Source organism: Equus caballus, chromosome 8, assembly GCF_041296265.1.
Source record: "Equus caballus isolate H_3958 breed thoroughbred chromosome 8, TB-T2T, whole genome shotgun sequence".
NCBI classification, from domain to species: domain Eukaryota; kingdom Metazoa; phylum Chordata; class Mammalia; order Perissodactyla; family Equidae; genus Equus; species Equus caballus.
In genome coordinates this window covers 1,074,484-1,088,196 of record NC_091691.1, presented here as the reverse complement: position 1 = coordinate 1,088,196, position 13,713 = coordinate 1,074,484, and the positions used below count along the sequence as shown (strand labels likewise).

The following is a 13,713-nucleotide window of genomic DNA, read 5'->3' as shown; positions in this document are numbered from 1 at the left end:
AATGGATAACCTAGAGGAAATGGATAAATTCTTAGAATCTTACAATCTCCCAAAGCTGAGTCAAGAAGAAGCAGACAATTTGAACAGACCAATCACAAGGAAGGAGATTGAAACAGCAATCAAAAGCATCCCAAAGAATAAAACCCCAGGACCAGATGGCTTTCCTGGGGAATTCTACCAAACTTTCAGAGAGGATTTAATACCTATCCTTTTCAAGCTATTCCAAAAAATTAGGGAGGATGGAACACTTCCTAACACATTCTACGAGGCCAACATCACGCTGATACCAAAGCCTGACAAGGACAGCACGAAAAAGAACTACAGGCCAACATCGCTGATGAACATAGATGCAAAAATTCTCAACATAATTTTGGCAACCTGAATTCAGCAATTCATGAAAAGGATCATACATCATGATCAAGTGGGATTCATATCAGGGACACAGGGATGGTTCAACATCCGCAAATCAATCAATGTGATACACCACATCAACAAATTGAGGAATAAAAACCACATGATCATCTCAATAGATGCAGAGAAAGCATTTGACAAGATCCAACAGCCTTTTATGATAAAAACTCTGAACAAAATGGGGATAGAAGGGAATTACCTCAACATAATAAAGGCCATATATGACAAACCCACAGCCAGCATCATAATCAGTGGGCAAAAACAGAGCACCATACCCCTGAGAACAGGAACAAGACAAGGATGCCCTCTATCACCACTCTTATTTAACATAGTACTGGAGGTTTTGGCCAAAGCAATTAGGCCAGAGAAAGGAATAAAAGGAATCCAAATAGGGAGGGAAGAAGTGAAACTCTCGCTGTTTGCAGACGACATGATGTTATATATAGAAAACCCCAAAGAAACCATTGGAAAACTATTAGAAATAATCAACAACTATAGCAAAGTTGCAGGGTATAAGATCAATTTACATAAATCAGTAGCATTTCTATACTCTAATAACAAACTAACAGAAAAAGAACTCAAGAACACAATACCATTCACAATCGCTACAAAAAGAATAAAATACCCCTGGGTGAATTTAACTAAGGAAGTTAAAAACCTATACGCCGAAAACTACAAGGCTTTTCTGAAAGAAATGGATGATGACATAAAGAGATGGAAAGGCATTCCATGTACTTGGATTGGAAGAATAAACATAGTTAAAATCTCCATTCTACCTAAAGGAATCTACAGATTCAATGGAATCCCAATCAGAATCCCAATGACATTCTTTACAGAAATTGAACAAAGAATCCTAAAATTCATATGGGGCAACAAAAGACCCCAAATTGCTAAAGCAATCCTGAGAAAAAAGAACAAAGCTGGAGGCATCACAATCCCTGACTTCAAAACATATTACAAAGCTACAGTAATCAAAACAGCATGGTACTGGTACAAAAACAGGTGCACAGATCAATGGAACAGAATTGAAAGCCCAGAAATAAAACCACACAGCTATGAACAGCTAATCTTCGACAAAGCAGCTGAGGGCATACAATGGAGAAAAGAAAGTCTTTTCAACAAAAGGTACTGGGAAAACTGGAAAGCCACATGTGAAAGAATGAAAACTGACCATTCTTTTTCACCATTCACCGAAATAAACTCAAAATGGATCCAAGACCCAAAGGTAAGACCTGAAACCATAAGGCTTCTAGAAGAAAACGTAGGCAGCACACTCTTTGACATCAGTATTAAAAGGACCTTTTCGGGCACCACATCTTCTCAGACAAGGGAAACAAGAGAAAGAATAAACAAATGGGACTTCATCAGACTAAAGAGCTTCTTCAAGGCAAAGGAAAACAGGATTGAAACAAAAAAACAACCCACTAACTGAGAAAACATATTTGCAAGTCATACATCTGATAAAGGGTTAATATCCATAATATATAAAGAACACACAACTCAACAAAAAATCAAACAACCCAACCACAAAATGGGCAGGAGACATGAACAGACATTTCTCCAAAGAAGACATACAGATGGCCAATAGGCACATGAAAAGTTGTTCATCATCGCTGATCACCAGGGAAATGCAAATCAAAACTACACTAAGATATCACCTTACACTCATTAGTATGACAAAAATATCCGTAACAAACGTTGGAGAGGTTGTGGAGAAAAAGGATCCCTCATACACTGTTGCTGGGAATGCAAACTGGTACAGCCACTATGGAAAACAGTATGGAGATTCCTCAAAAAACTAAAAATAGAAATACCATACGATCCAGCCATCCCACTACTGGGTATCTATCCAAAGAACTTGACGTCAGCAATTCCAAAAGTCCCATGCACCCCACTGTTCATTGCAGCATTATTTACAATAGCCAAGAAGTGGAAGCAATCTTTAAGTGCCCATCAACTGATGACTGGATAAAGAAGATGTGGTATACATATACACAATAGAATACTACTCAGTCATAAAAAAGAACAAAATTGTCCCATTTGCAACAATAAGGATGGACCTTGAGGGAATTATGTTAAGTGAAATAAGCCAGATAGAGGACAATCTCTGTATGACTCCACTCATATGAGGAATTTAAAAATGCAGACAAAGAGAACAGATTAGTGGCTACTGGGGGAAAGGTGGGGTGGGGGGAGGGCACAAAGGGTGAAGGGGTGCACTTACAACACGACTGACAAACAATAATGTACAACTGAAATTTGACAAGATTGTAACCTATCATTAACTCAATAAAAATTAAAAAAAAAATGGGCAGGAGACATGAACAGACATTTCTCCAAAGAAGACATACAGATGGCCAATAGGCACATGAAAAGATGTTCATCATCACTGATCATCAGGGAAATGAAAATCAAAACTCCACTAAGATATCACCTTACACCCATTAGAATGGCAAAAATAACCAAAACAAATAGTAACAAATGTTGGAGAGGTTGTGGAGAAAAAATGATCACTCATACACTGTTGGTGGGAATGCAAACTGGTGCAGCCACTATGGAAAACAGTATGGAGATTCCTCAAAAAATTAAAAATAGAAATACCATATGACCCAGCAATCTCACTACTGGGTATCTATCCAAAGAGCTTGAAGTCAGCAATTCCAAAAGTCCCATGCACCCCTATGTTCATTGCAGCATTATTCACAATAGCCAAGATGTGGAAGCAACCTAAGTGCCCATCAAGTGATGATTGGATAAAGAAGATATGGCATATATACACAATGGGATACTATTCAGCCGTAAAAAAGAATAAAATCGTCCCAATCGCAACAACATGGATGGACCTTGAGGGAATTATGTTAAGTGAAATAAGCCAGATAGAGAAGGACAATCTCTGTATGACTCCACTCATATGAGGAATTTAAACATGTGGACAAAGAGAACAGATTAGTGTTTTCCAGGGGAAAGGGGGGGGTGGGGGTGGGCACAAAGGGAGAAGGTTTGCACCTACAACATGACTGACAAGCAATAATGTACAACTGAAATTTCATAAGATTGTAAACTATCATAAATTCAATAAAAATTAACTTAAAAAATATATAATTTCACATTCAATAATTTACCATATAGCATTTCCATGTTTAAAAACAAACACACACACACATATCTTAACATAATAACCACATACCTTGAAAGCCCTTCTGGCCTACAAAATAAATCTTACAATTAAATCTTTATACAGCAGGATTTTCAATGTGAACACATTACGACCTGTCTGACACAGAATCCCTCACAATGAATTCTAAAGTGGCGGCAAATACCAGGTGAGGCCTCACTGAAGCATGCTCTGTTCCCTCCGGGGGGCCGCTCATGCAGTTGCTTCTGCCCAGAATGCTGTTCCTATCCCAGCTCCCACTCATCATACCTCTCAGTGCATCTCTAGCAAGTCTTCCCTGATATGTGCCCAGATTTAGTTTCTTGCCATCTGTTTCCAAGCTTTGTTCCCCATGATTTCAAGATTACACATACTCGGGACACAGTAGGCCCTAACAAATGTTAGCTCCCTTTCTCTGAGCAGTGTGGCTAAAGAACAATGTGGGCCAGAGCCGTAAGAGGAAGGACAGCTTCCTGGAAAAAGTAAATTTCATGCTGGGCTAGACAGAGACAGGTAGGATTTAAATAAGTGAAGAGAAGGGCTGGGCTGAAGACACAAAGGCAGTAATAAGAAGACTGGCCACATGTCCGGGGAGCAGCCGATGGTGAGGCTGGATGGGTGAGGTGAGACGAGATGTAATGGAACGTGAATGTCAAGCAGCACCCTGGCACACCCTCACCTGTGCTCACTGAAGACAGAGGTATGCAGAACCGTCTTCTCCAGCAGCTCAATCAGTTCGTTAGGCAGGTCAGCTGTCATGAAGGCCTTGACAGTGACTGAGACCTCTTCAGGATCCTGTGTTTCTGACAATGCTGTTTGTACCAACTGGTTTAAAAAATCATTAGAAAGGTTACATAAAGTTCTTTCAAGATGGTATCTTTGAAGCTAAACAGAAGGGAAAGATTCCTCCAAGACAGTCTGGAATAGAAAATGGGAGATTTCTCACGGTACAAAGGAAAGGGTGTTTAAAGGAGTCAATCTCAGGGATTTCTCTGTTTGCCCTATTTTAACAATTTTTTTCTCTCACATCAAAAGGGCTACAGACTTATCTCTGCACCAATGACCATACTGTAAATTTACTCCAAAGCCAGGAACACAGTGCACTAAGCAGGTAGCTGAGACGCATGTCTGCTCTCATCTTCGTTTTCGTAAGCCATTGTTCATAGCAAATGTGGCCTCCACAGGGACCCCACTGGCCCCTTGATAGCCTAGAGCACCGCCGCGGCTGTGGTCCAGCCCACCTGCAGGGATGCAGTCAAGCACACCCCGAGCCAGAGCCCTCAGAATCATGCTCTGAAGGAAAGGCCAACAAAAGACTGGCCACGCACCCCTGATTCAACTACGGGTGTCTCACCTACAAGAAAACGTACAAATTGGGCAAAAAGACATTTTTCCAAAGAATACAATTACCAAATAATAGCCAGCTAGGAGACCAGCACTGTTCTCTTTGCACTTCATACCAGGGGCCTTTGGCGACTTCAGGATCTATCATTTCTGTCAAGTTTCTGGTTTTCATCAGGTGGGCAATAGCAGTCCACTAATGAGGAAGAACAGACAGCTCTGAGGAGGTCTGACACGCTGACGTACACCTCTGGCCATGAACTTTCACCATGCAATCGTGAAGGGCTTCAATGGAACTAGGATCAAGGTCAGCCTAGTCCACCTTACAAGCGGCCACTACATACTCCACGGCACCGTAAGAGGCAAAAGTTCTTGCTCTAAGGAGTTTTTAACAATCCCAATACACATGCAGAGGAGGTCGAGAAAAGGGGCTACTGCAGTAGGTAACAAGCCGCGTACACTCAAGGGAAAGGACAGCTGCGACATAGCAAACCAAGTCCACTCAGAGGAGATGTGCTTTCAATTCTCGAAAACCTTACAGCACTCGAAATACACACTGGTTGTTCTAAGGGCAAAAATAAATTTCTGCCATCTATTTGAGTCAAACAGGATGCCCAACCTAAGGTCACCTCAGAACACTGCTTCCTGTAAGTAAACTTTCCATAATGAGTTTCTACTCCAGACCTAAAAGCAGTCTGCCACTGCCATCACACATTCCCTCTAATTAGAAGGGCACTGCAGGAGAATGTCCCCAGGAGGCGGTTATGAATATTCAGTCACAGCAGACATAATGACAGGACCAGTGGCTCCACACAGACACGGGGAGACCCAGAGGCACCCACTGGCTTCAGTTCAGCGTAACGTTAAAGCTGCTCTTCCTGGTTCCAATATGATGTGACCTACAAGATGCACGAGGCAGCAGGACCACAGCTGGAGAAACCTGTTGTCCGCGAACTTGAAGGAAGATCCCTAGAGGACTCTTAACCGACTCTGCCCCACGCTCTCTGCTGCTCAGTGTCTCCATCAGGTTTGGATGAAGTGCATTAAACTCTCACGAAAATCTGAGAGATGGATAAGTCCAAAGCTGAATAAAGAAGATTCAAAATAACATGAGCTTCTACACAGCTAGAAGTGTTCCACAATAAAAAGTTTATTAAGAAAAAAATAAAAGCATGGGCATGACAACAGTGGACAGAGAGCAAGAAGGTGAAATTCAGTAGAGATACAGGGGAACGCTAACCCTTGAGTTTAAACAAATGCGCCCAGTGGGCTGGCAACGTCCTCAGGGCAGGTGGGCGCTTTAATTGACCACCTCAGGCTGAATGAAGCCCACTTGTTGGACCAGGATCTCGTTCCCACCTGGTCTTAGGCCAGCCCTGAACACTGTGCTCAGCAGCTAGGGGACAGCGCTGAGGAAGACGAAGGCACCATCTGCTAATGCTGAGGGCCTACAGGAAGCCCACTGAAGGGCGAGGCCAACAACTACCTGTCAGGGTGCACCTAGGAAGGACCCCCTGCCCCAGCACTGCACCCCAGCTCCAAGGAGATGGTGGATGGTCATAAAGGTACAAGGGGCTCCTCAACTAAGGGAAGTCCAGTTGAGACAATGTTGACAGTCACTTAACTTTTGTCAGCAAGGGCTGAGGTGGAAAAATATTAGGACGCAGCATGCAGGCATGCCATCAGATATTCCTTTTACTGAGGCTGAACATCCCTGCTTTAGAGATTAGGGCCAAGCCTGTGCCCTTAACCAATAAACGGCTCCAAGTTAGCGCACCCTTGGGAATGAAACCATTTTTAGGCAAGCTGCTTCTAGAGAGAGAAGAGAGTAGTGAAGGTTTGCAAGATTGTCTGGTCACACGTCTGAGATGTTTTTGATATAATAATCAAACCAGTCACTTGAGCCACAGACGATTAGAGGGCAACATGTGGGCGCACACACGCATACATCCCCCTGCCCTTTCTGTGCCTCACCTGGTCAACCAGCTGTCTCCTGGATGGGCTGGTCTCCTCAAGGTCTTGAGCCCAGAGCTCTGGGTCCTTCCTGTGAACCAGGTAGTGGACCTGGCTTTTGAACAGAGAATTCTCATTGCAAACCTGAAATAAGCATACTTGTGTATAACACAAGCAGCCAACCAATGGAAGCTACTTGAGGGACCCACCCCAGTCAGTTCCCTCTGACCTGACACTTGTGGAAAGCCAGAGCCCAAGAGAGAGATGTAGTGCTTCGACATGAGACCAGCAGCATCCGAGAAGGTTGACAATGCCCTCTTAAGAGCGATGAGCTGTCTCCAAAGGCCCCTTTCTCAGTTTACAACTTACAGCGAGGTGCAGCTCCTCACACATCAAGCCCTCTCTCTAAAGCGGTGTTGCCCAGCAGAAGTTTCCGAGATGAAGATGTTCTGACCTGTGCTGTCCTACAGAGCCACCACTAGCTACAGGAGGCTACCGAGCATTTGAAATGTCGTGGATGAAGGAGAAACCAGTTTTTAATTTTAGTTAATTTAAATTTAAATACTCACATGTAGCTAGCTCTAAACTATCTCTAAAGTATTATCAGAATAGTGTAGAACTGGTATAGAACAGCATATATGATGCAATATTTTAAGGCCTACGAACATTAAAATATGCTTTCATTGACTGAACTTGAGACTCTTTTCTGAATGTTACAATATATCTCCAAAAAACCAACTGTCCATTGGAACATTCCAGTCTGTGAGGGACTTGCTAAGGCCTGGCGGGAATCAGATTCCTTGCATGATCCACGTGTGTCTGCGAATGCAGGCTGCGCCTGTACATAGCAGGCGGCCAGGAGTGGGCTGGCCCAGCGCCAAGCACACAGGTGCCCACTCTGAAATCTCACCACAGCTCTCCTGCCCAAAGAGCAGACCAAGGGCGTCTCTGTCCTATGTGAACTGCCTTACTAAAAGGACACATCACCTCATAGGGCAGATGGATGCAAAGACCTCCAAAAGGTCTTTAACTGCACTTTGTTAAAAAGGTGGTAAATTAAGCCAAAAGGTGGCTTATGGTATCAAACTAACTAAAGTCCCCAGGCTCCCCAGAGACTCGCAGGTGGGGGGATATGTCCGCCCAGATTGTCGCTTCGGTGGTGTGTCCAAAGTGAGAGTAGGATGAGAAAAGTGAGCTGCTCTTGATCTTCAGCTCTGGATGCCTGATGCCTAATAGACTCCTTCCCCAGTTGTGACTTTCTACTGTGCTGCCAGATGCCCTGAGGTGCTGGGGGCAAACAGACCAGCTGCCCACAAGGAGCTTACAGTCAGACAAACGTCAGATGCATGCACATGAGATTTCTGCAGTTTTAGGTCATGTGGTTAAGTATCAACAGCTCAACCTAAAAAAGTAATTGAATACATGTAGAACCAAGCCAAGGCAGAGGTAAGCAGGAGGCCTGGGGGAACATTCCAAAGAGGGGCCAGTGAAAGCTCCGTGGTTGGGAAGAGATGGCGAAGGGCGTGTGTAAGGGGCTGCGCCCAGAAGAGGGGCAGGAAGTGCAAGGGAATGCAGGTGGAGAGGCAAGAGGGGAGGTGGTCAGGTCGGTTGGGGGAGGGTGGCAGTCCACAGAGGAGCTCCTGGGTCAGGTAAGGGGTTCAGTTTTGCCCTCAGGACACCGGGCAGCACTGAAGACTGTAAGCAGAGGACTGACAGGACAGACCAGGGGCCAGTCAGACCTATAGGCACAATACATACAAACAGGGCACGAGCAGGCCAGAGACAAGGTGTCAGAACTGGAAGGAAACTAAGGTTATGGAAATGTGTTTCATGACCCGCCATGGTGAGCTTCAGAAGCAGCCCTCATCAGACCCCACAGACGATGCGTCTGAAGCCCTGCCTCAGGAGGCCTGGCAGCTGAGCATATCTGCTGCACACCTCGATGAGCTCAAGGTCACACTGCCCCCTCTCCCAGGCAAGGCAGGCCAGATGTGGGTCCCTCTTCTCACAGTACTGGCACACCACAAGGCTGCTGTAGTAGGCATTCTCTCTCAGGAAGTGCTCGGGGCTGCTGCTGTCAATGCAGATCTTGGCGAGTGCACTGTGAGTGGCAGGCTCCTCACAGCCTTCATGGCTCCGGGACTCCAGCCAGAGAAGCAGCAGCTTTAGCCTTTGAGAGAAGGAAGCGCACCATTACCAGTCTCAGAGCTAACGTCCAGCCCCTGGACTCTGAAGGTTGCTTCTAGAAACAAAATAATCTCCCATTTCATTAACCCCACGTTGCTCTAGGGACCAAGACAGATTTGAGTTCCAGATGTCAATTGTTAAATTTTTCCCAAAGGTCTTCAATATCAATAGAAATAACTCACTAGTAGATCTAAACATGAAAGACCAGCCAGAGACAGTCAGTCCTGGGGCCAGGAGGCTAACGTGAAGGGATCGTAGAGAATCAGTCAGGGACTTAAAAACAAACACTAGACCCCAAGGGTACAAGAAGATACCAAGCTACAATACCTTACCTGTTTCCGTTTTCTACTTCAGCCACCAGCTCATCAGTGGAGAACTGTCCTCTCACCACCATGATTAGGTTTTCAATATCCTCAGAACAATCCACATCAAGCAGCCCTCCAACCACGGCTGGGATTCGGCCAGGGTTGACCTAGAATGGGCAAGGTGGTGACTTCAGTGCTGCATGCACAGGTCATTGCCCCAAGGCCCCCAAGACTTGGACAGTATGGTCAAAAACCTGAAAGGGCTCCTGTGATGAAGTGAACTTTTCCCCCTCCAAAATTCATGTTGAAGCTCTAACCCCAGATGTGACTGTATTTCAAGATAGGCCTTTGGAGGAGATAATTAAAGTTAAATGAAGTCATAAGGCTGGGGCCCTAATCCCATGGGACTGGTGTACTTATAAGAAGAGGAAGAGGAGCCAGCCCGGTGGCGCAGCGGTTAAGTGCGCATGTTCTGCTTCTCGGCAGCCCGGGGTTTGCTGGTTTGGATCCCGGGTATGGATATGGCACCACTTGGCAAAAGCCATGCTGTGGTAGGCGTCCCATGCATAAAGTAGAGGAAGATGGGCATGGATGTTAGCTCAGGGCCAGTCTTCCTCAGTAAAAAGAGGAGGATTGGGAGTAGTTACTCAGGGCTAATCTTCCTCAAAAAAGAAAAAAAACACAGAGAAAGAGACAGCAGGGGCACAGGCAAAGAGAAAACACCATGTGAGGACACAGACAGAAGGTGGCTGTCTGCAAGCCGAGAGAGGCCTTGGAAGGAATCAAGCCAAGGTGGCAGGGTCAGCACCTTGATCTTGGACTTTCAGCTTCCAGAACTGTGAGAAAAAAATGTTTGCTGTTGAAAATCTTTGCCTGGTCTGTGGAATTCTGCTATGGCAGCCTGAGCTGACTTAAGACATTACCCTTCAAACTACCAGTCTCAGACACACTCAGGGGTCAGAGGCAGCCTCTTAGGTATAGACTATTATCACCAACCACCAACCGAGGCACAAAGGCAGCCAAACGTCACCTGGGAGCCAGCAGTGATGGTCCCAGCAGTACCTTTTGAATGTAGATCTCTATATACTTCTGCAGGTTGTTTCGGTATAAGTACAGGACGAGGTCGTGGACAAAGTCAAAGCCATCACACACAATGATGAAGGGGAACTGGTCTGTGAGGCTGGCCTCCTATGTGTTAGAAAGCAGAGTACATGTCAGGCAGTGAGGGCCCCAGCGCAGGAATGGCACTGCTTCTGCCAGCACAGTGGCCCCACAGGAGAGTTAAGACAAGACTCTGTTCTAGATATGTCGTCTTTTTAAGGTGTTTGCTTTTGGGGATGTACTATTTGCTTTCAGAAACATGTAGGGGAAAGAAAATAGTATTTGGTAAAGAAAAAAAGAACTCTGCTAAATTTTGGAATAATATTCCAAATTGGCCCAAAATGAAACATTTTTTAAGACAAGTAGCTAATTATGCATAAATCTGACCCAGACCAGGCAGCAGAGAGTGGGCGGCTCTCAAGAACACCTGCCAGTAAGGGCTGCCTTTTCAGACGAGCAGTAATACTCCATGGAACATCACCTGTCAATGCAGGGGGCTGCCCCCAACACGTGCTTTCCACACCCAGCAACCCACCACACTCATGTCTCCCCTTTTTGGCCATACCTAGACCACACTGCTCAGGTTCAAATGCACCCTTGCAGTCTTGGGTGTGGCCATGTGACCCAGTCTCCTCTAACAGAAAATGAATCAAAGTGTCATGTGCCACTTCCAGCCTCACCCATAAAAACATCCATGCTGGCTCCTCTGTATTCTTTCCTTCTTCCAGTTGACCAGGAAGGCGATGTTCAGGGCTACATGTTGAAGATGGCAAAGTAGTCACGAGCTCAGTCCATGAAAGATGGTAGGAAAAGAAGCCACCTCCCTTACCGCCAGGTCCACTCAGAACTGTGCATGAGAAAGAAATCGACTTGTGTTTTATGCCACCAGTAGTGGGGGGTTCACTTGCTGCTGCAGCCTTGCCCAGCCTCATTAACAAGGGCACAGCTGGGGGTGCTGCTGAAATACACAGCAGCAGGACACTAACTCTCCACTCCCACGTCAGCCAATTAAGAGCACGGCCTCAAGCTTCTTTCCACAGAAGAGTCGTAAAACAACTAGTGGGTTCCTCTAAGAACTTTAGACCTCAGAGTAGAGTGCTGTCACTGGGGACCTAGGCAACACTGGGGAGACAAACCCAGCTTTCCAACTCTTGGGCAGCTGGCTGACGGTTTGCTCAAGGAAGGAGGGAACGCACAGACACACTCACCTTCAGAAAGTTCTTCACCTGCTCCGGGTGGTAGCAATTATCCTTCCGGCATATCCTCTCCACCACCTTGATCTGCCCCGTCTTACAGGCAGCCTGAATGTATTTCAAGTGCACATCTGGATCCTGGCTGAAGTTCACAATTGAACCCAGGAAGTAGAATAGGCCTAAGAAGAGAGACTGTTCCATTTTGTGCCCTTCTAATACCAACGACCTTCTCCAAGGTTGTAGCCCACCTGCCTTTGACGGCCCAGCCCACAATGACCTTGCTCTGTTTTCCAAGTACCCACAGCCCACACAGAATTTATAATCTATGTGAAGTTCGACAGCTCTGGCATCTCCCCAAAATAGCTAATCAGAATTCCACCAAATTTGGGAGGTATATCTGGGACGTTCTGATGTAAAATACGCGCTATGTATGTACATGGAATCCTTCTCGGGGGCCCAGGTACACTAGATGGTCATCTTCAAGAATAATTCAAACTGAGGTAAGGTAAGAGGGCTCTGTGACTGTTGCTCTAAAAAGACATGCCAGGAACAGAGGAAAAAGCAATGGCTTCAAATAGGAGCCTCCAAATGAAGAGTCTGCTACCTAACACTGAGCTGATGGCACAAACGTGAGCCACCATGGACTGGGTTCCATAACACCCAGAGGCACGGATTTCCTAACCATTACAGGCTCCAGCCAGGAGGTACCGGTAACAATAGCAGGACATGACACCCCCGAGAAGACCACTTTCCCCAAGCAGGTCTTTGGCTGTAAGCTGGGGATGGAACCAGCAGCCCCAAGGCGATGGTTCCCACCAACCCTACCCTACCGCCATCTCCCATCCCAGAACCACCCCACTGCTGCTGCAGCAGACTTTCCTCCGATGGCATCTTCTTACCAGAAGGCCAGCCTGAGTGAGAGCAGGTCTTCCCCTCATTCCTCCAAAGTCCCAGCATCACTAGGCGCATGGCAGCGGTTTGATGCCTCACTGGACAAATGCTGTGTCTCCACCCGGGGCAAGCCAGACAGCCGCAGCTTGTCCCCAACAGACCCTCACTTGGGAAAGCCACGCCCCACTAGCACATTTCTGGGTGTGATGCTCACAGTAGGGCAAAGGGAAACAACCAGGGCAGGCCCACCAGCCCAGCAACCACATTCCTCAGGAGCTCTGTGGGGTTCTCACTTAGGGGAAGTCATAAGCCCTGGTGACTTTTTCTTTTTTGTAACGCAAGTGCCTGACGTAAGCTTTGATTGGTCAACTTCAAAGAGGGTTATCTCTAATAAACACACTGCCAGCCACAAGCTAGGCTGCCTCTCCCCAAGCTGAGGCGCCTGTTTTGGGGATCTTGGTTGATTTTGATAACTGACCATTTGCGCCACTTGATTTTTCCTTTGCTCTCTTCCTGTGCTTTCAATTCCTGCCCTTACGTTTTAAATTCACCAATAAAGAGTAAGCCCATGAAACCCTAGTCCCCCACCCTCGACCTCAAGAAAAGCAGAACCCCAGGCCTATGTGCTCTCTCTCTTTACCTGCAACCTCACTACATAGTCCCAGGTGTCCTATGTAATTTCCAGGTCCAGTGAGTAATAAACCTTTATTTTTTCAAAGTTTCCTGATGGTTAATGCTTAAGGGCATCTTGCAATCATAAGAAGAACCACAAGGGTCAGTCCAGCCACAATATTAGTTATTGACAGGCTGAGGCCAGCACAAAACACTCACCCTCTATAGGCTGTGCACTCCAGTGCCACTAGTTCAGGGTTTCAGGTGAACTCTGTGGCAGACTGTGCAACAGAGCCACTGGATTTCACAGAGACTCCAGAGACACAAGGGGGATTCTAAGTCTCCCCACACCAACGCCAACCAACTGATTTCTTCGTTTGCAAAAACCAAAAGAGCTACCTAAGCCGGGTGACACACACAAGAGAGCGGGAATCTTCTGCCATTGACCAACACCTGAGGCAGTGAGTGCTACATCCCACTCAGCTTGCAGGAAGACTGTTAGTTTGGGCGGGCAGACAGTGACAGCTGAACAGGAGGCATGGTCAGCTGGAGGCTGCACAGCTTA

At 46.2% G+C, this 13,713-nt stretch overlaps 1 protein-coding gene across 14 annotated transcripts in view; it reads right to left on the bottom strand.

Moving 5' to 3' along the window:
* CLTCL1 (clathrin heavy chain like 1) overlaps positions 1–13,713 on the bottom strand; it is an 85,427-nt gene that overhangs the window by 18,440 nt on the left and 53,274 nt on the right. For 5 of the 14 annotated variants that reach the window (XM_070275969.1, XM_070275968.1, XM_070275974.1 and 2 more), the window contains 7 exons: positions 11,661–11,824; positions 11,133–11,299; positions 10,414–10,539; positions 9,379–9,518; positions 8,798–9,029; positions 6,881–7,003; positions 4,245–4,390 (listed from right to left, as the gene is read on the bottom strand). In XM_070275969.1, the coding sequence (XP_070132070.1) occupies positions 4,245–4,390; positions 6,881–7,003; positions 8,798–9,029; positions 9,379–9,518; positions 10,414–10,539; positions 11,133–11,144 (779 nt within the window). In that variant the 5' untranslated portion in view covers positions 11,145–11,299; positions 11,661–11,824. Of the gene's footprint in view, positions 1–4,244; positions 4,391–6,880; positions 7,004–8,797; positions 9,030–9,378; positions 9,519–9,605; positions 9,698–10,381; positions 10,540–11,132; positions 11,300–11,660; positions 11,838–12,544; positions 13,680–13,713 lie in introns of those variants that run through there. The other 9 variants (XR_011441665.1, XR_011441667.1, XR_011441668.1 and 6 more) reach the window with 6 other exon arrangements.